This window comes from Osmerus mordax, chromosome 26 (assembly GCF_038355195.1).
Source record: "Osmerus mordax isolate fOsmMor3 chromosome 26, fOsmMor3.pri, whole genome shotgun sequence".
In the NCBI taxonomy this organism is placed as follows: domain Eukaryota; kingdom Metazoa; phylum Chordata; class Actinopteri; order Osmeriformes; family Osmeridae; genus Osmerus; species Osmerus mordax.
In genome coordinates this window covers 5,134,728-5,156,688 of record NC_090075.1, presented here as the reverse complement: position 1 = coordinate 5,156,688, position 21,961 = coordinate 5,134,728, and the positions used below count along the sequence as shown (strand labels likewise).

At 51.9% G+C, this 21,961-nt stretch overlaps 1 protein-coding gene across 3 annotated transcripts; it reads right to left on the bottom strand.

Moving 5' to 3' along the window:
* Positions 1-646: 646 nt before the first annotated feature.
* On the bottom strand, positions 647-21,748 carry LOC136936088 (cyclin-dependent kinase-like 5). Of its 3 annotated transcripts, none has more exons than XM_067229820.1 (18): positions 21,544-21,748; positions 19,514-19,548; positions 12,412-12,457; positions 11,784-11,920; positions 11,361-11,481; positions 10,691-10,750; positions 9,929-10,019; positions 9,494-9,683; positions 8,220-8,300; positions 6,928-7,094; positions 5,523-6,555; positions 4,721-4,822; positions 3,961-4,066; positions 3,668-3,782; positions 3,265-3,370; positions 2,810-2,932; positions 1,229-1,537; positions 647-1,071 (listed from the first exon to the last, which is right to left on the bottom strand). In XM_067229820.1, exons 1-18 carry the CDS (start codon positions 21,605-21,607, stop codon positions 712-714), a joined length of 3,246 nt encoding a protein of 1,081 aa, XP_067085921.1. In that variant the 5' UTR covers positions 21,608-21,748; the 3' UTR covers positions 647-711. The 3 variants fall into 3 exon arrangements, with proteins under 3 accessions (XP_067085921.1, XP_067085922.1, XP_067085923.1); XM_067229821.1 differs by having other exon boundaries at positions 3,668-3,764; XM_067229822.1 differs by lacking the exon at positions 2,810-2,932.
* Between the last annotated feature and the right edge of the window lie 213 nt (positions 21,749-21,961).

Below are 21,961 nucleotides of genomic sequence, written 5' to 3'. Positions count from 1 at the left end.
GCAGTTTCTTATGTCCTGCAGGGGGCGACGTTGGAGATTCTATCAAATATCAAGTTCCTCAGCCGGTATTGCATTCTTCTTTTAAAGCACATGCAAAACACAAGTTTTGATTGTCAACTCACATAAAATACCGCAATGGATTTAAAAGAGAACTGATTTGAAAAATGGTGAAACTGATCAAGTGAGCTGCATGTTGACATCTCTAACCAGTGTGACTTGGGCCAACTGGAGGCAGATGGCACAGATCATACAACAGGTATTGAAAACACAGTAAAAAGTAATAAGACATGACAGACCAACAATGAATAAACTCTTAACTTAATCAGTGAGACAACTTTAGATAATTTTAAGGAAATGTATGTAAATACTACGCGATACCATGTAATATATACTTATTGAGTATAAACTAAAACTCTTACATTTAAATAGCCGGAACTCTTACATCTTAAATAGCCATATATATATATTGATATATATTATTCATTTATATATTTGTAATTTATAACAAAAAATTATATTCAGCATTACCATAGATAATATTACAAATTCTATCAAACATGGAAGCTTTGAAAAGAAAGAAAGGAAATAAAATTTAAAAATAAATGCAGGACGTGTCCTACACTGAGAGGCTTGTGTAGTGGGCAGTAGGGGTCTGCCAGGGCCAGAAGGTGGGGCGTGGTTGGGGGATGAGTGTGTGGGTAGAGTGAAGCACTACAGTGCAGTCTCTTTCAGGTCATTGAGGTTTGGCATCCGCGAGCGGGAGGCTCGTCCGAAGCCGTGCCCGTTTTGCCCTCCCTTGCCACCCATTTGTTCTGGGTAGGGGTTCCCCTCCGCCCGGCTCAAGGCTGACGCATGCCAGCTGGACTCCAGCTGTCCTGGCAGGGGGTAGGCCGCCTGCCGGCTCTTCAGCTGGGGGGTGCTGAGTCCCGGGTGGCCCCTGCCATCGCTGAAGCCACCTTTAGCAGAGGCCGGGTTGGGGAGAGGCTGGAAGCGCATGTCAGATGGGGTGGTCTGGTTGGAGGACGAGGAGGAGAGGTGCAGGAGCTTGCGCAGAGACTTGAGGGGCTGGCTCTGGATGAGAAAATACACACATGTGCAAAAGGTTGAGTTTACTTATTGTACAGCAGTATGAATGTATGTTGTGTTGTATCACAAGACTCGATAGGCTTCCAGGTTTAAAGGTTTAATTATCAACGTTCAAGAGAAAACAAGACGACCTATGCTGTACCTGAGAATGAGAATCTGTCAGTTTTTCTGGAAGCCAGTCGTCCTGGTCTCTGTCCCGGCTCTTGTCCCGATCACGGCTCTTGTCCCGATCACGGCTTTTATCGCGATCACGGCTTTTATCGCGATCACGGCTTTTATCGCGATCACGGCTTTTATCACGATCACGACTTTTATCGCGATCGCGGCTCTTTTCCCGATCGTGGCTCTTATCGCGATCGCGGCTCTTGTCCTGGTTCTTGTGGCGGCTGCTATGGCCAGAGGACCTGGAGGACTTCTGTACGGCCATGTGATCTACTCCGTCACTGGGGACCTGCGGGGAACACAGAGGGTCAAGGAGTTGGGTACACACGTCACTACAATGTCCTACTAACCCCAACACTACCCCACCCTGCCACCAGCACCCAGACATGCACCTCAGAACACAACCCTGGCCCACAGACAAGAGGAGGTCAAAGCCCTGGGTCCTGATATAATGACACGGGGGTGAGGGGGGTATTTGAACCTGCCATCTCGTGATCTGGGACAGTCTGATTGATGGATATATCCGTCACAGCCCCCGTTCATGCTGCCCACTCTCAGCTTCTTATGAAACCATTGTGCAAGTCTGGCCCGAAAACATTTAGATGGACCATTAGCCGGGGTATATCTCCCCTCGCATTGAGGCGACGAACGGATATTCTTATGAATAGAAAAGGCAGATGAATAGAACTCCAGATTCTTTTTCGGGGTCATTGTGACGGGCGGAGGCGGAAGGACGGCTGAACACTCAGCATAATAAAGGGGCAGAGTCTACAGAGCTAATTAAAATGTGGCCTTTCATTCTTCTCCTACTCTCCGGTCTATGAGTCGTCTTCGGTGATATCCGGTCATTACTGCACCGGTCTTCCTAGCGAGGTGTGACACACGGGCAGACATTAATCTGGGTTCGGAGCTCGAACCAGACAGCAGAGCCCTAGGGGTGTGTCATCGCCACCAGACCCCGACTGCTGCCGTTTCCTGCTCTCTCTGTGGGACTGAGGGCGTTCAGAGTCGCAGCTGACGTTTTTGTGTCGTGTTGTGTGAAAAAAAAAAGACGTTTCTGTATTGTTTTCCCGAAAGGTTGGAACAATACTTTTTTTTGTCTATTCCCCTTCCCATCCATAAGGCAGCTTGGTGAGTTATTAAGCGCCCTGTCCTAAATACCCCTGCCTTAGATGACCAGGCCCAGGCTGGGACAGGTCCCCATTCACCAACACGATACTACAACGTCCTCAAACACTACATGAGATGCTTGGTAAAAAAAACACAAAAAAAACGACCTTTCCCACAGTTACAGTGGCATAACTACCCATGTGAGGTACCACAGTAGTCTCACACATTCAGATGCCTGATGGACCAGGTTGGTTCTACTTTTCTACATAAGCAATCATCACAAAAGAGCACCTTTCAATTACAAGTTGAAGAAAAAGAAGAAAGAAAAACAAACAACAAAAAAAAAAAACAAGCGATGGGTTGATTAACGCTGTTAGTGGCATGCGATGGTAGGAGTCTGGGTTAGCTGAGAGAGGAGGGCGGTACTGTACTGTGCGAAGGAGGGCTATACCATGGGGGAGGACACTACTGGGAGCAGCCTCACACTGGAGCTACGCTTTACGCTAGGCTTTGAGCTAAACAGAGGGAATAGACAAGTCTTGATGACGGGGGTCCGTCCATCCGGGAGCGCCGTCTGCAAGGCAAGAGGCACATGACGCTGGTGGAAGACAGGGAGACTTGATACAGGTCAACAACAACACAACGACATTGGCAACGTATGACATGTTTGGTCACGTGATCACACACCGCGTACACATGTAACGGAAACGTTTACTGACAAGGAGGCCGACAGACAGGGCTGACTACTTTTCCATGGAGACACACACACACACACACAGCCCACGAGGCTACAACGCGTCGCAGCCCCCCGGGGTACGATGCTTGTTACCCCGATGTCTGGGGAAGGCGCCGGGGACCACACCGAGGGAGGAGGAGGAGGAAAGGGGGGGTGGAGACGAAACCCACCGTTTGGGACTTTTTCTTTTTCTTCTTTATTCCTCTGAAGAATCCCTGCTTCTCCTTCTCCTTGGAGGGCTCGACAGGGTTCATCACCACAGTCTCGGGTCCTGCCCTGCATAGACACAACCGGGAGGGGAGGGGGGGGGAGGGTGAACCAGACACTCCAAACCCCTGCGGCTCAGAGCCAGACACTTAATAACTTGTGGAAATATCCAGTAGTCAGACTGGTAGTGCATTCTTGTCGGGGCATATTTGGAACGTGTGTGTTTTTGTAGGGTCAGGACTTCATGAGTAGGGTGTGTGTGTGTACTCTCCTTAGGTCATGATGAGCATGGCGTGTGTTGCTTGTAGGGATAACGCGATTGGAAAACAGCTGGTCGGCCCTCGACCTCGGCCCAGGAGCACTCACCAGGGGTCAAAGGCCGGCTGGCGCTTGGAGTGGTTGGTGCCACCGTCCCCCGCCACCCCTGAGCCCCTGCTCTGCCCGCCGCCTTCGTGGAAGTTGTCTGGCCGAGGAGAGGGCACTGTGAGACAGCAGGCGGGAACACCATCACACACTCACATCCCCGCACCGGGATGACAGATTCGGGAGGTGAGGAGACAAGTCGTGGTCCATCGCTCGGGTGAGGGGGATGGGGTGACGGGGGGGGGGGGATGGAGGAGGTGAGGCGCGCGCGCGCGCGGGGGGGGGGGGGGTCTGACCTCGGTAGAAGCTGCCCACCCTCCTGGGCATGTACTCGCTGTAGATGATGCGGTTCTCCTTCGACGAGCCGCCGTCCTCGCCGTGCTGCTCGTGGTACATGCCCACCTGGGGGGGGGGGGGGGGAGACAGGGGGTGAGTCAGACAGGAGGGGGCCCGCTCTCGCCCATCTGAAAAGACTCCATCACTGCAGCTAGCGATCAGTGAAGCTACAAACGAGAGCTGAATCGTGTGGGAGCATTAGACTGCGGAAAACCGGGGAGAGAACAGAAGAGGTGGCGGACTGGAACACATGACTGTGACCCCGAGTGTGTTGATTGGTGGTCGCCGTGTACCACAATCCAGCTTTTACCGGAGCCTGACTGCGCAGAGGCATGAGTCACAGAGACGGCCTTCAGTTAAACCTCCTTACTTCCCTCCGAGGAGCCTGTCTACATATAAGGAGAGCTAGCACTTCTGCAGGGGGGAAGCAAAGCACAGGGAGGCGTGTGACGCACGGAAAGAAGAGAGCGAGGAGACAGAGGGAGAGAAAGAGAGAGAGAGAAAGGCAGAAAAAGCTGGACAGAGTGCTTGAGACAAACAAGAAAAGCCAGATACAGGGAGAGAGAAGAGAGCGAGTCAGAGACAGAGAGAGAGACAGACACAGAGAGAGAGATGGAGAGAGAGAGAGAGACAGAGAGAAAGAGAGAGACAGTTGGAGAGAGAGAGAGAGAGAGAGAGGTGTTGGGGGGCTGGAGGTGGGGAGCAGGCAGGGTTTCGGACCTCGCTCTTTTGTCGCTGTATGTGAAAGGAGGCCGCGTTGTCTCGGGTGGAGTCTCTGATCGGGGGCCGGCCGTGGCTCCCCTCCTTGGGCCCCTGCTCGCTCTGCTGACGGAGAGATGGAGGGATAGAAAAGGAGATATAGAGACAGAGAGATTGAGGTAAGGAGATGGAAAGATAGACAGTAGGGAGAGGTGGATAGATAGAAAGGAAGAGATACAGAAGAAGAGATAGTGATGGAGTGAAAGAAAAAAGGAGAGATATAAAGTAGGGAAAGATATACGAGATGGAGATAGACAGCATGGGAAGCGTGAGATACACATAAAAACAGAACACACACATGCACACACTATAGGTACATAAGTTCTCACATTAAGAGCCACACATAGGACTGAAAGCAACATGTACTTGCCTCAGAGCCCTATTAACCTAAACGGAGGCATTCTAGTCAAGCAAAACAACATGGAGGGGGTTGACTCCAAATACATTGTTTGTGTACTGTTTTACTAATAGTCTGCCTGCAGAAAGTGACATATCAGGGTGTTGTAAACTCTCAGCAGTCTCTCTGTCACTCGTTAAATAGTATGTGCTACAGATGTAATTAAAAGCAAACCCAAACAAGTAGTAGGAATCTATAACTCATTGCGACGGAACCTGTATCGACTGGCATAGGCGAGGGAGGGGCGGGTTGGTTGAGGGGGCGGTAGGTGAGGGAGGCTGGTGAGGGGTGTGTGTGGTGAGGGGGAGAGGGAGGGGAGGTCTCCAGAGAGGCCCCGTGGGCGTCCGCCCAGCGCGGAGGACTGACCCTGCTCAGGTCCTCCTCCCGGGAGGAGCCCCCAGAGTGGCGGGGCAGCGTGCGGTGCTGCAGCTGGGGGGAGAGCATCTGCAGGCTGCTGGTCCTGGCCGGCATGCCCTGGCCCACCGCCAGCCCCACCTCGTTCCCGTGAGTCCTCTGCCTGTCCCGCCTCACGTACATGGAGTGGCGGTGCGGCCGCTGCTGCGAGGAGAACGGCGAGGTGTAGCCCAGGCCGTAGGCCAGGGCGTCGTGCGGGGCGGCCAGGGCGTGGGCGTGCCCGCCTCCCCCCGGCTCCTCCGGCGCCTCCTCGGAGGCCTTGTGGCGGGAGGAGGCGCGGCGGGAGGAGGAGTCCAGGGTGTTGCTGTCTCTCTCTGGGCGCGGGCCGCCGCCGCCTCGCCCCGCCGGGCTGTGGCCGTGGCGCGCCACAGGGCTGCCCGGGGCATTGAGGTCCAGGCAGCTGGTGGGGAAGTAGCGCGACGGCGGCTCGTCCCCCAGCAGCCGCGGCTCGCTCAGGTTGCCCACGGACTTAGCGTCGCTGAGCGTGCCGTGGCTCTTGGACAGGTTCAGGTAGGCGGGGCTCTTGGAGGAGGAGGGGCCGGAGGAGCCGTGGGAGGAGTCCAGGTAGCCGTGGCGCCCGTGCTTGTCGCTGGACTGCAGCGTGTTGTTCTTGCCCTCCGCGAACGACGAGTGGCGGCTCTGCTGCGGCCGCGAGTTGGACTTGAGGTACTTGGCCCCGGGGCCGTCGGAGCCCTTGGGCCCCGGGCTGAAGTCGAAGTCGCCCCCGCCCCCCGCGGTGTGAACCTCCTTGGGGCTGAGCAGGTGCGGCAGGTTGTTGTTGGCCAGGTCTTTGCCGCAGGAGGCCGAGCGGTTGAGGGGCTGGGGCGGGTAGTTCTTGGGGTGAAGGGTGGGGCTGAGGCTGGCCGGCACGTTGCCGTTGAGGCAGCCCTCGGGGCTGGGCTGGAGGTCCTCGTGGCGGGGCAGGCTGGAGCAGTCCCTGCTGCTGGAGCGGGGGTGGCCCGAGCTCTTCCCCCCGCCGTGACTTCTGGGGGGAGGGAGAGAGGAGGCGAGGAGAGGAGGGAGTAGGGAGGAGAGAAGAGAAGGGAAGAGAGGAGGAAGGGAGGGAAGAGAGGAGGAAGGGAGGGAAGAGAGGAGGAAGGGAGGGAAGAGAGGGACGGGGGAGAAGATATAGAGCATGTTAATCTGGATGATTGGTTGTGTTTTCTGGCGTTTCCTCCTCATGTTACATTCTAACAAGACTTTTTTCTTTTATTTCTTGCATTAGATCCATTCCCTAGTTTCCCAGCCTACCTGCCACATTCTGTTCCTAAAACGCTGCACTCCCCCTTCTCCCTCCCCCCCTCCCCCCCTTCCCCCGGTCACCGTGCTGCCCCTGTGTGCAGTGCTCTCCCCTGACCTGCTGGGGGCGGCGTTGTCCCCGTGGTGAGGTTTCCTCTTGGAGGAGCGGGCGGGCGTGGGGGTGGACGGGGCGGGGCGCTCCACCAGGCGCTGGGTCTGGAAGGCGTGGTGGTTCAGACTCTGCTCCGTCAGGAAGCGCTCCGTCGGACTCAGCAGCAGCAGGTTCTAACACACACACATTCATACACACACACACACATATTCATACACACACACACAGATGCATACACACACACAAACATTTATATCAGAGCCAACCTACGTAGCAACATCCCCCTCGCCTTGCTCCCTCATCATCATCAGTCGTCATCATCATCATAAAAATCGACGCTTCATTGTTCCGAACAGAATAGAAAAATATTCCGCCGACATTTCGGATGTGTCACTTTGTCTCGGCATGTGTCTTTTCTTCCACGCTTCTGGGCTCGAGAAGGCGTGAGGTGACTCATAAGACAAAGACGCTTCTTCTTTTGTCATACAAAAATCAAACCACAATCAGAAACATATTTTCATTCAGCTGGTTCTTTCAACGCGCATCAACTCCGATTCCGAGAGCCACTCGAGAGTCTCGGGAAAGGGCCTGGAGGTCACGCGCACGTTCGGGGTCGGATCTGGGACGTGGCACTGGGAGGTATCTCCTCTTCTCCACCCCTCACACCTGACATGATGAGAGAGGCTTCAGTCCTCAGTGGCGTTTTACTGTGTGTTGGAGTAGCCTTCCTGAGCTAGTCGCTGTGATTACCGAGAGGCTAGATGGTAGCGCTCACTGAGGCTGACCCCCCCCCCTCACCCCCCCCCCCCCCCCCACCCCCAGAAAGACAAACAAATAAATGAATTGAAAGAAGAAAAAAAAAAAAAAACACACAGAGCTGATTAATAACGTGGGAGAGGAACTAGTGTGGCCTTGCACAAGTACATGCTGAGATGCTTCGATGAATTCAAAATGGATTAGCCCTTTTTGTTAGCAGTGAGTCATCGCCCACGGGGAAAAAAAAGCACAAGTGCACAAGCACTGCCCACCAGCCTGACATGAGCCTGTGTTTACAAGCTGACAGGAGCAAAGGCAGCACAGGAAGCGAGGCAGAGTACGACACCCAGTTATGCTTCGGGAACAGGTGACACAGGTACGCACAGCACACAAACACAGGTGGACATAGGGACAAGGGACTGAAACGCGTGTCTAAATACTGCGCGGAATATCGTCGATGTGTTGAGTGTTTTTCGTTTCTGGGCTGGACTCACTCCTCAGGTTCACTACTAGTAGCTGACCCCTGACCTCTTGACCCCTACCTTCATGAGGTCGAGCAGCGCTCCACTAATGATGCCCAGGTACCTCCTCTCCAGAGTCTGCGGGTGGTTCACGGCAGGAAACTGTAACACACACACACAAGGAACGTCCAGGTCATGGAACACAACCACAACCACAGCCATTTCCCCCTCAACCCCACACAGTTACAGCCACGTGTAAAGAACATCGGTTGGTGGGGGAGCGAGTTAGGAGATAATTGGACTGGTGAACGCCTTGACAGCCTTGTCTGTCTGGGTCTGATAGGAGAGGCCAGACGATGAGGGGTCGTCTGCGACGAGGACAGTCTCTGATCCCAACCGTCAGTCAGCCCACCTGGGCCCGGACGCCACACGAGAGACAGGGCCAGTGAGAGACGTCCTCCCTCTGGGGACACCCTTACCTGCTGGAGAACAGCACACTCTGTCCGCTTCCCTGGACCTGACGCAGGCCTGAGCCCCAGGCCCAGACAGGAGAGGCATGCAGAGATGTGTCATTGAGGGTCAGGACTGGAACCCTGTGTAGACCCATCAGTTCTAAAGGAGTCGATCTATTGTCGGAGAACCGACGACGGCAAACAGCAGCACCCAGAGGAATATCCTCATCACCATCGCCGTCTCTATCACCTCGCCTCACACACACGCCACTGAGATGCATGATGATGAGTCACTGTGATCCAATCAGTTACACCACAGTCATAGCAGCCAGGAGAGGAGACGGGGAGGGCAGAGCAGAGCAGGGGAGGGATAGGAGAGGAGAGATGCAGGAAGAGGAAAAAGACAGCAGGGAGAAACAGAGATGGAGAGAGTATTCATGAGTTTGGGCGGGTAGAGAGGCGATTATGAAAAAGCAGAGCGAGAGAGAGAGAGAAAGGGTGGGGGGGCAACAGAGGGAGAGAAGTGAGAAAGTAAAAGAGAGAGGGGGGTGACTAATGAGGTAGAGGAAGAGACAGAAATAAAATCAGAGAGGACAGAGTGAGTGGGTGTGACCAGGAGGAAGTGCAGAAGGAGAGAGAAAGAACAGGGAGGGAGGTAACGCCAGTGAGGAGGAGTGAGGGGTGGAGAGAGAGAGAGAGAGAGAGAGAGAGAGAGAGAGAGAGAGAGAGAGAGAGAGAGAGAGAGGGAGCGTGGGTGTGGGGATGTGAGGGATCGAGAGAGCGCTCAAGTGAGGGGGAGCGAGGGAACAGCAAATAGGGAGAGAAAGGCAATGGTAGAGGGTCAGAGAGGGAGAGGCAGAGAGAGAAAGAGAGAGAGAGAGAGAGAGAGGTAGGGCGACCTACCCTCAGCCCGTGGAAGCGAGGGTTGTTGTAGAACAGCTTCATCTGCTCAGGGGGCAGAGGGCCCAGGACCTTCTGGATGGTGAAGAGCTGGTCGATCTCACTCTCTCCTGGGAACAATGGCTGTCCATCACTCAGCTCCCCCAGGATGCAGCCCACTGACCACATGTCCACTGCCTTCCCATAGGGGGCGCTGAGGAGAGAGCGAGAGAGAAATAGAGAGAGAGAGAGAGAGAGACACCAAGTGAGCGAGAGAGAAAGGGGGGAGAGATAAATAGAGAGAGGTGGGGGGAGGGAGAAAGAGAAAGGGGAGAAAGAGAGGAGATAAAGAAAGAAAGCGAGAGAGAGAGAGAAAGTCAGTCATGAGAAGGGCCCCTTAAGACTGGGCAGGCTGGTTTCTGGCTGCAGATTTGGCTGGTTTCTGGCTAACAGACGTACCCTAGCAGCAGCTCTGGAGAGCGGTACCATCTCGTTGCCACGTACTCCGTATAGTTGGCATCGTTCCCCTCTGAGAGATTGCGGGCAAAGCCTGGACGAGCAAGAGCCAAAACAGGAAATAAGAAAAGCGGGTAGGCTGTGACAGCAGTTCCACCTGACCAATCAGATGGCGAGGGACACAGCTTGTAGTGCTGGGTCTGTTAGTAGATGGAGAGAGCCGTATGGCAGGCTTGACATGATGTTGCCAGTCTGGCATGAGAGACAAGGACCTGCTGTGGTTCACTCACACACAACCATGCAAACACATACACTCACACACAGTCATATAAACACACATACACACGTATGCCTACACACGTATGCCTACACACGTATGCCTACACACGCACACACACACACTCACAGAAATACACACACTAAGAGCAATGAGGGAGAGAGGTGTGTGTTGATGAGAATGTTGACTTGCAGTAATTAAATGACAACATAAAACTCCTCAGCATAGCAGCCGGTTAATCAGGAAGGAGAGCTCTCAGGAGTCCGGCTGAAACTGAGCTGGCACAACCTGGAGCTCTCGTCTGGCTGACTGTTTGACTGGCTGTCTGGCTGTCTGGCTGTCTGGCTGTCTGGCTGTCTGGCTGTCTGGCTGTCTGGCTGTCTGGCTGTCTGGCTGACTGGCTGACTGGCTGACTGGCTGACTGGCTGACTGGCTGTCTGTCTCACTGCCTGTCTGACTGACTGGCTGACTGTGACAGCGATGCTCACCAAAATCACACAGCTTCAACACGTCATCAGCGCTGATGAGCAGGTTCTCTGGCTTGATATCTGAAGAGAGAGAGAGAGAAAGAGAGACAATGGGGAAAGAGAAGAGGGGGGCACCTCAGGGCACAGCTGGCAGGGGGTGGCATCAAATCAACCAGCACAAAAACACTTCTCCCTGTCACCTGTTGTGTTTGTGTCTCACAAACAGGCCCAAACAACAGCAGCTCAGATGAACAGAGATGTTCCCCCGGAATAGACACCCCCTAATTAACTACAGCGTTCCGTCAGGTCAGACAGCGTCCACCACGACAACAACCCATCATAATATTGTCATTTCTGTCTGGGAAAAAAACATATTATACTCCGTCTGGACTCCTGCTCTGCTCCCTGACATGTGCCAGAGCCCAGAAGCTCACGTCCTGTGGAACAGATTGACAGGGTATGAGACCAGATGAGTCTCCCTCACTGGTAAACGGAGGAGTGCCTAGACTCTTGTAGCAGACATGCTCTGGCTGTACTGGGGTGTATGACAGCTAAGGGAATGCATCTAGATGTGTGGGGTTGTTTCATGTGAGTCAACCTCCTGCTACTACGACACAGTACTGGTCCATGCGACGACAACAACAAAAAGGATTGGCGTGATGCTACACAGATTTCTCACGCAGCTCCTTACCCCTGTGAACAATGTCATTCTTATGGCACCAGTGAATTGCTTTGATTAGCTGGTTGATGTAGTTTCGCACTTTTTCCGGTGGCACGCCATTGGGTAACTCCTCCAGCAGCTCCAGCATATTCTGAAAGAAGAAGGAAAGCCAAACAGCCGAGTTAGGAAAATCCACCTGGACCTGATCTGGGGCTTGGGCCTGCCTAAGGGCGATTCTGTGCCTGCAGGGGATGTGGGGGGGCGGGGGGGGAGGGTAGATACAGCTCAGTGGTAGAGCAATTGAATGTGGACCAAAGGGTAGCAGGCTCTAAATCTCCCCCCGTACGTCTCCTTGGAAAAGAGTGATAACAATGACTCAGTCGTGAGGGTTTCGGATGTTTGTGATTGGTGTAGTGGAGGCTGGACTGCAGGGGTCTTCCGGGGGAGCCTCACCTTCTCCACATACTCAAAGACCAGGTAGAGCTTCCCTCTCCGGCGGAAGGCCTCCTTCAGCTCCACGATGTTCTCCTGCTTGAGGGTGCGGAGCATCTTGAGCTCGCGCAGGGTGGTCTCCTTAACCTCCTCATTCTCTGCGGGTGAGCACACGCAGAGAGGCAGTGAGGGAGGGAGAGAGGCAGTGAGGGAGAGAGAGAGAGAGGCAGAGAGGCAGTGAGGAGAGAGAGAGGCAGTGAGGGAGAGAGAGAGGCAGTGAGGAGACAGAGAGAGGCAGAGAAAGACTGGCAGACGTACAGGAAGAAAAGAGAGGAGGGTGAAACAGGCAGGAGTCCTTTGCAAGAAAGCCAGACAAGAGAGAGACAGAGAGGCGATTAACAGAGAAAAGGAGAGAGAGAGAGGTCGACAGGCAGGGCGAAGGGAGAGAGACAGGCAGACATGTAAACTTGAAACACGGACGTGTACAGACAAGTAGGTGAACGCCTCAGTTTGGAGGACAGTCTGGCTACAGAAAATTCAAACTGAATCTGGCAGCCAGAGATGGAACGGGGAACGGTGTGTTTCATGAGAACAGGAATGAGAAGGCCCAATATCACAGGGCTTCTGACTGCAGACCAGAGTCTCTTACCTTCACTGTCCTTGAACTTCTTAATGGCCACAATTTCATTAGTCTCCTGCAACACAAGTCAAACATGATCATTAGAGTCCAGCCCTGCAGCTCCAGAGGACTGCACACATATGTACACACACACACACACATTAAGAACCCCATCAGATCCCATGGTCTCCTCCCTACAACAAGGGGGACCAAAGACGCGAGCAGGTGTGCTGGCACGACCATGACTGTTCCCACAATCACTGACCAACCGCACGGCCGGAATGTGAGTAACAACTGACAACAGCTAAGACCATAACCGCACACGGATGTGAGGCCCTGTAGCTCTGATCCCAGTAGCAGCTCTTCAGCATGGCCTCACTGGTTCACTGGGGTCGTCTCTGGGGTCCCTATAGGTGGTCCTGGAGACAGGATCATCCCTCTGATGCTCTCTTTCTCTGCTGCTCGACACATGTCCTACTTAGACCTGCTGGAGCTGCCTGCTGGTTGCCAGCTATGCTCCACTTTCCCCCCTTAGACGGGCGGGCAGACAGGGGATCAGCTAGGCAGGCAGGCAGCCAGGCAGGCAAGGGCATCGTCACAGCACCATGTAGCACACCGAGCTAGTTTCCTCGCTAGCTAGCCTTCCTTCCTTACTGCCCAGGGATGTGGTTGGGATGACTCACTGTGTATCACAGCCACGAACAACACACCTACCACAGCTGAACTGAGGGATTCGGAGTGTGTGGAACAGGAAGCTGGGTGCGTGTGTGTGTGTTGGGGGGGGGGGCGAAGTTAACCTGTGACGTTCAAGGTTAAATCTCCTTTACAGACGCCTATCGCGGGACCCAAATACACCGTGGCTGTGGTGAAACGTTTTTTTTTCTTTCTTCTTTTTCCCCCGTTTGCCAGACTAGCAATTCGCTGTCGCTGCCAGAGAGGAAAAACATGTAGGTGTGTTTGATAGCAGGCTGGTGCCAAGCCCCTGCAGTGATGCTCTGAAGGAGGCTAATTTAGGAGCTAAACCACTGCAGCTCCACCGCAAACGGAAAGGCTCGCACACAAACGCGGGCTCGACTAATGATGAGCCCATGCAACAGGTACTGTGCTTGATGTTCCTGGATGCCTGTTAAAAGACCGTGAGGTACACATGGCTGTCCTGGCTCACTGTGGGGGAATTCTACTCTGATACACTCATTAAGAAACAACCGTAAACATGATCTCTGACGGGCCTTTAGCTGACAGAATCTCCATCATGTGGACGTGCCATTGGTCCTCATTAGAGAAGCAGAGCATGACAGGGGTTCTACCGGCATCGTGCTTTATTTGAAGCCTTTCTGGAAGCCTCCCGTGGGGCTGCATTGGAAGGCTTGTTTATCTGAAAGCTGCTACACGCTCAGTCCGGGTAGCAGAGCTGCGTGGCTGCAGGGAGAGATTCATTATAGAGACTCATCATTCATCATCGCCTCCTGAGGAGAGCCCAGTGAGGGGGCAGGCCACACCATTCTGCACTGAGCTGGGTCTAGCTCCTCCCCCTCCTGAGCTGGGTCTAGCTCCTCCCCCTCCTGAGCTGGGTCTAGCTCCTCCCCCTCCTGAGCTGGGTCTAGCTCCTCCCCCTCCTGAGCTGGGTCTAGCTCCTTTCCTTCCTGAGCTGGGTCTAGCTCCTCCCCCTGCTAAACCGGGTCTAGCTCCTACCCCTCCTGAGCTGGTTATAGCTCCTCCCCCTCCTGAGCTGAGTCTAGCTCCTTTCCTTCCTGAGCTGGGTCTAACTCCTCCCCCTCCTGAGCTGGGTATAGCTCCTCCCCCTCCTGAGGTTGGGTCTAGCTCCTCCCCCTCCTGACCTGGGTTAATTCCCATGAAGCTGATTTAAATAACCCCTATATTGCTTTTTCCAAAACTAGAGACCATGCCGGTGAACATGCACACTCTCAGCATGCATGTACAAGACTGGCAGCAATTAAATCGCATAGTTAAAACTGGTCCAAAGGATAACACCAAATTAGCACTGTCACGCAAGGCAGAATCAATATGGATGAGTTAGTGCCGAGTCATGCTTTATTCTGTAAGTGAGACCATTAAACCTCCCAATGCTGACATAACAAGGAGTCTTGATGCGGTTAGCAACACACAGTCTGGGCGGCCTGATGATCAACATGGCAGGATGATCACTATTTTAGGGAGAGCATTTTTCCATTGGTGGAAAACGACTCCGCGGCGCCAGTTTAACAGCCATTTTACCACAGGCTCAAATTAAACTTGCATGTTGCATGCACAGACGTATGCGCATGGTTTTGAAATGTTTATGCCGTGACACACTTCAATGGTATTCCCTCTGTAGCAGAGCACGGGTTAGGTCAATGTATGTGACATTCAGATGGGGTGACTATGGCGGATTAATCCTGACAGAACGAAGAGCTCTTCAGATTTAATTTGGAAAAAGAGCGGCGTAAACAAACCAAGTACAATTTCCTTCATCCACACACCAGACAAGTCAACTGTTTAGTCAGGATTAAACAATTTATCAAATGACACAAGCGACAATGTCACCAGAAAAAGGCCAACAAGATCAGGTTTGAGAACCATATTAGTTGAATCATTGTCTTGCTGTCTCGCCCTGTACGATCATTCTAACACACCTAGTCAAGGTGAGAAACAGACAGAAAGGGAACTAACTGGTGAGAGGGTGGACTACAGGCAGACTGTCTGCACCCAACATCAAATAATAACAAATCTGTCGGGGGTACTATGGCGACCTTAGCCTGGTGAGAGCGGCTCTTTGTCCCCTCCAGAAGCTCTCTCACTCCTCTCGACCATTCTCCTTGCTGATTGGTTCATGCAGTGCTTCAGTGAAGGACCTTCACTTCAGTGACCTATTTAGCACGATGTGCAAAAGTGACTTTTTCAGCCATGCCCCAGTTTCTGTACTGGGGGGGGTACGAAAATAACTGCTCCTTTCAAAAGGTGGCAGACAGCTTTTTCCCTTTTTTCCCTTTTTTTTTTTCACAGCAAAGTTTGTGGACGTCCAAAACTGACTTCTACCTGGAGAGTGGACTGTGGCTGTTAGGCAGCTCTCTCTCAGTCCAAAAGGGTCTATAGCATTAATGAGAAACCTCTACAGCGCTCGGGAAACAACATTCTCAAAAACTAATTTCGACTGGCTGGCTGCTTCAATCGCGTGGCTGTGTAATACGTTACTTATTAGAATAGATTAGACTGATCTGTGATGAGAGGAATGCCACCAGAAATCTCACCAATTTAAGGCGCACTACAATGCAAAGCTAAATAAACCCAGTAACTTAATCTGCACAACAATCTACCGATGAAAACCGGATTTTGGAAGCTTACTGTATCCATGTAAATATAGCAGAGTATAATCTGCAGAGTATATAAACTAACCTCAATATACCAACTCAATAGACTGTGTACAGTCAAATAGGCTTGTTCAGCATCCAAAATTGACACTGGGCATGAATATACTGTCCAATGTTGTGTGTCAACAGCTAGCTATATTTATATTTTGTGACTGGAACTACTTTTAACCTTGTCGGGTTAAGCCAAGGTCAGAGGTTAGATTGTGCATCATGCAAACCTGGGTTTCCAGGGAAAAACCCATTACAGCCTAACTGATTAGAGTACCAGAGTGAATTCCTCAGAGGCGCTGCTGCGTGGCTAAGCAAATACCCACCGCCGCACGCATTCTGTTACTTTTAGCTGCTTTCTCGTGTAGCGATGAAAATAGACCGCCTGGTTTATTACAGCCCCCACACACACACACACACACACACACACACACACACACACACACACACACGCATAATGAAGTCTGGAACAATGGAAACGGTCACTGTCCGCAGTATCGGAGGACGGCCCCGAATGGGTTACTATGTACAGAACGTACCAAGCCGTGCACAGCCTTTTGTGCTGGGCCGCGGACAGGCCACGAGGTCGGGGCCTCGTGTTTGACACGGAGAACGCAGACACCAACAGAGACACTGAGATGGGTTCTTAGCGCCTGGATGGCAACATCAAAGCACATTACGGGACAGCGGTTTCTCCTGGAAGACGTGCCATGTGCTGGGAGTCAGGTGGCTGAACGGTTAGGGAATCGGGCTAGTAATCAGAAGATTGCCAGTTCGATTCCCGGCCGTGTCAATTGACGTTGTGTCCTTGGGCAAGGCACTTCACCCTACTTGCTTCTGGGGGGAATGTCCCTGTACTTACTGTAAGTCGCTCTGGATAAGAGCGTCCGCTAAATGACTAAATGTGCCCAGATGGCAGGAGCTTGGCGGCGCTGAGGCACAGGTGCAGGAGGAAGAGCGAGCTGCCACTTGTGACAAGTCAAGTCGACGAGAACAGTATGTTACGGACTGCCTACTAAGCGGGACGCACAGAGGAATGCGAACGTCTTGAAAGGAATCGAGAGCACTGTTCTGGAGTCGTGATCTTAGCCTACTCTTTGGAAGTTTTTCACACATAGCATCTTTCGTATTGTTTCACACAGCCATTTCAACCTAATCATTTTACTATAGATTAGGTTACTAAGTACTATATAGAAAAACATCAAACATCACACGGTGAGAACCCTGAGAAAGATACACACTGGTTATTTATCCACCAGATTAAAATCACACAGTAAATAGAGACCTTCAAACTTACTTTCAAACTCCCACAACAAAAGATATAATTTGCCTCTGCCTGTTTGGCCTCAGCAATTATTTACCTGAATGAGCAACCCGCGCCAGGTCACAGAGAAGCCATGCCATCGGAAGTGTCACGATTTGACGCCTCATTGACCACTCAGGTTGATTAATAAAAGATGAAGCGGGGCCCAAAGCTTCTCTAGACTCCAGGAAACACTCAGAGACCTGCCTTTCTCTTCAGTCTACCGGGATAGTATCTGCTCATTAGCTCACACTGTGTTGGAAACCTCAAACAAGTTGTTGCAACCAAAGTGGTAATTTCCGGACTATTAACATGCAGGTTGTGATGAAAGTATGCATGGGTGAGTCACTGGAATAGATCTTATTGGAAGGGAAAAAAAGAAGCCAGCACGGCCCTGCTCTCACACACACACACACACACAGACACCCGCACGCAAACACACACACACCGACAGTCTAATTAGAGCAATCCAAACGGAAATGCTTCCAGTGGAAGACCAATAGAAAGTGGGTCCACATCCACTGAAAAACCCTTTGTATCCTATAGACAGTGAAGCTCTCTGAGAGGGATGTTCTGAGCACCAGGCCAGCTGCAGAAGGGGTGACGCACTGCTTTGACACGCACACAGCTGGCGTCCCCGGCTGACGCCGTCCGCCTGCCTATTGTCAACATCCATTCTCACATCCCGCTTCCTTCGGGGGCTGAAGATTGCTCACATACAGACACTAGGCACACCACAGACAGAAAAGTGGGGGTTCTAGATATGCGTGAGCGTGTATGTGCTTAAAACAACCAAAAACACACGGTGAATAACATACGAAGAAGAAGAAAAAAAAAAGAACTATTGTGCGAATGTGCGAAAAGCACAGTTAATACACTGGTACGACAACAACAAAAGGACACGGTGAAAGCCCTAGCCTTTTGTGCTGGCGATAATTGGGGCCTAATCACGCTGAGAGAACTGTGGTGGTTAAGTAAGGCATCGCACTGGTATTAGCAAGAGCTTCTAGTGATGGCTGGGGATCAATCAGTCTGGATGATCAAGCTTGGTAATTACAAGCTGTGATTACCACAGACTGCCGGGCATTTCTTTGGAGATTCATCTCCACTTACAGGGCCCTCTTCCTTTCTCTAACCGTCCTCATTCATGCCAACTAGTCTTTCCTCTTTCTAACTATTCCTCGCTCGTCCATACGCTCTGACGTCGTCTTGTTGACAACTCGTCCACAAGTGACGCCCGATTTCGTTGCGGACGCCGAGAAAAGTAGGTCGCCACCACGCACGTCTAACTCAGGACTCCGCTGGGTGGACTACCAAGGCCTTCAACTCGTCCCTCGTTGCCCTGGACTCTCATCAGGCAGCAGACAAGCCTCTTGGCTCTCTGATTTTTCACGTTGGATTTGAACTCCTACTGCAGCACGGCGACTTCCAGAAATGGACCAGCAAAAGGAGGACAAGGGTATTAAATATAGAGCTTGTATCTTGTCATGCTGGGCTTGAGTAAGCCGAACACTTATTAATTCATTGCACTTGCCACGCTCGCGAGTGCCTTTGCACTCAAAAAGTATCTCTATCCATTAAAACGAACACACTACCAAAATCTCAAGAGGTTCTGCTCGGTGTCTGGCTGTTCAAAGTGAACCGAATTTAATTCTCAGGTCATGCCCCCCAAAAAAGAACCGAAAACGTCTCCACCTTCCCTGTTGCCTGGCTGTCGTTGTGAATGTTTGGTCATTCAACGACAGCAGGTTACCGGTTCTTATCGGCGAGTGCTCTGTTGGGAGAGAGGAACGGGATGCAGGACTGCAGCAGACACTGACTTTCCATCTGCTCCAATCAGCAGGCGAGGCCACGCAGGCTCTTGGTCACTGTGCCCTGGCAGCTCACAGGATATGGTTATAAATAAACGGTGTTACACTCGAGGCAGTGTGAATGAGGCTTAGGTGTAAGAGATGTTGGGGTGTGGGGGGTGGGACCCGGGGCTGTTAAAACACCCAGGAATAACCAATTAGCCCTGGGTGACAAGATTACAAGCAAGACACACAACTCTCAACACTTTACCGAACAGCCTGTGCTCTGATAATTACAAATCTCCTTGGCACCAGCACTTAATATCAAAGACACGAAAACAGAGCAACAATATATTAAAGAGTTTCTTGATAACAATCGGTCAGGGTAAACCATGGCAGATCCAAAGGAAAAAGAAACTCAAGTAGAACGCACCAGCCCAGGGCATCATCTAGATTATCGAGATTACAGAAAAACTAATCTGTATGGTTGACAAACCAGAGCAGAGATAACTGGATTGGCAGATTATCCTCGGGGAAGTCAACAGTAGTAAGATGTTGGCTCTGAGAGGACCAGGTTAGTGTGACTGTTTTGCATAAATGGGTGACGTAGTCTAGAAAACAAATCCTTCGAACGTCCACACGCGGACGGATGCAGACAATGGAGTGCTAGGGGAGGAGCTTACCTTGTGTCTACACTTCAGGACCACGCCATAGGCACCTGGATGGAGAGGAGACAGAGAGAGTCGTCAACACCAAGCCACGTCAGCGCGCCTACTGCCCTTTACAGCGAGGGAGAACATAATGCTAGCTCCCTTAACAGCCAAGGACAATTTATCCTTGATCATGATTTACGAAGATAGCAGTCAACTCAAGATAAATGTAGCTAAAATCACAACAATAGTTGTTAGAGTGCAGAGCTGTCTTATCTGACAAATAATTGATGCGCGCCCCCAAGCCTGAATTCCTGCTTCGGTAATTACATTCTCAATATTTTCCAATATCCCCAAAATCTCTGCCTATAATTCTCGGCAGGCAAAGGTCAAATCTTTGTGTAATTATTTAAATTAAAATCACACGGCCTGCATTCTTTCAAATCCCGTCAGTTATTAATGTTAGGGAATTACAGGCAGCACAGTGCTGGTATTAGCGGCAGCAGGGCTGGGTGGGTTGGTAACTGGGACACTCAGGAAGAGTTGGAGAGGCTCCATGGCTCTAATGCTATCAGCCCTGGCATGACAGCCCAGTCCCCAGGAACTCGGGGTCTTGCAAGGGAGACGAGGAGCTGTATCAAAGAGCACCTCCCCAGTGCTCCTTGTGCAGATACTGCTGCAGTAAAGAAGCAAGATTCTGTTTTCTTCTGATGCTAGGTTCAACTTTTTGTCCAATCAAAGTGACAATTATACCGTGTGTTACCGCATCAATCTGAGTTCCCGGATATTGTCTACTGGGCCTTTAAGAAGATCGTTCTGGGGCCTGCTTTCTCTATATATGGAAAAGGAGGTCATGTTCACAGTGGAAAACTGCAGTAAATTTACATGAGGTTAAATGGGTTGGAAAAAACCCTGGAACTTTGTGTTTGAGTACAGATTGAAGGGAAGAAAGGGTTCATAATTTAGATGCATTTTGTGATGTGTAGACTTCAGGGGGATTTTACTTTTCCAAACAGCAATTGCGCGTCCTGTATGCCATCCAGCTAAAAAAAACAAAAAAAAAAAAAGACTGACAGAAAGCGTGCTGAAACTACCCTGAAACTACGGACACATTTATAACGGCTACGATTTAACGTCAATCCAGAATAATCAACATAATTGATTGACCTGACAGTGCATCAAAACCAGAGCCCTTGTTGTGTCGGCTTCATTTCAAACGGAGCATACAAAACAAGTAGCCTTCATAGTGACCGTGTACACAGGGGGTGGGGGGTGAGGGAGATGTTTGGGACCCTTCAACTTCTCCTTGGGGTGAAATGCAGCATGAAATACGATTATCATTTGACTGTTAAACCGTATCAGAGGTCCTCGGCCCATTATTTCCATTTGGGAAGTTAGCCTGAGTCTGTTTGGGATGGGGTTGGTGAGGGGGCAGTGGGGTGGTGAGGGAGAGGGGGCAGTGGGGGGGGGGGGGGGGGGAGAGGGGCAGTGGGGGGGGGAGGGGCAGTGGGGCGGTGAGGGAGAGGGGACAGTGGGGGGGTGAGGGGCAGTGGGGGGGTGAGGGAGAGGGAGCAATGGGGGGGGAGAGGGGAAGTGGGGGGGGAGGGGCAGTGGGGGTGAGGGGCAGTGGGGGGGGGTGAGGGAGAGGGGCAGTGAGGCGGTGAGGGAGAGGGGACAGTGGGGGGGTGAGGGAGAGGGGGCAATGGGGGGGGGGGGGGGAGGGACAGTGGGGGGGTGAGGGGCAGTGGGGCGGTGAGGGAGAGGGGGCAGTGGGGGGGGTGGTGGGATTGATAGCGACGGAGAGGAAGAAGCTGAGTGGGTGGCTCGCTTTTCGCTTCAGGGCCCCTGGTACTCCACATCAATCAGTCAGCTTAGGGGGAATGGCAAACTCATCTCAGAGAAAATATATATTAACGGGAAAGTGAAGAATGAATAATGGAGGGAAAGTTGGGAGACGAGTTTGGCCCCCTCAGTGCAGGCAGGGCGGTCCCCATTGTCAGCTAAACACACACACAGACACAGACAAAACGCAGTACAACAATAAATTGCAATAGTGGTCTTACCTTCACCCACAATCCCAAGGACTTCAAATTTATTCATTACATCACCGATGTAAGGAATCTTCATGAAGTTACAAGCCTGTCGGGGTTAGGTCTGAGTGGCTCAGAGGAATAAGGCTCCCAGACAGGAGGTGGTTTGTGGCGGCCAGCTGTGGGCTCCTGGAAGGGCTTCGCTGGCTGTGCAGCACGGCATGCACCACATGCTCCATTCAATACTTCCCCCTCACCTGCACACAGAAGGGTGAAAAATCGAGTGAGACAACTCATGGGCTAGGTAGTCACAAATGAATAAAGACTAGGCTGTTGCAGTCTGGGTACTGTAGTCTCCTAACATCTTCGGTGGAGACTCCACAAAGTGAATAATCTTCCTCTGAGGCAAACCATTACAGTGCATATGCTTGGCTCCAATTAAATTTGGAGG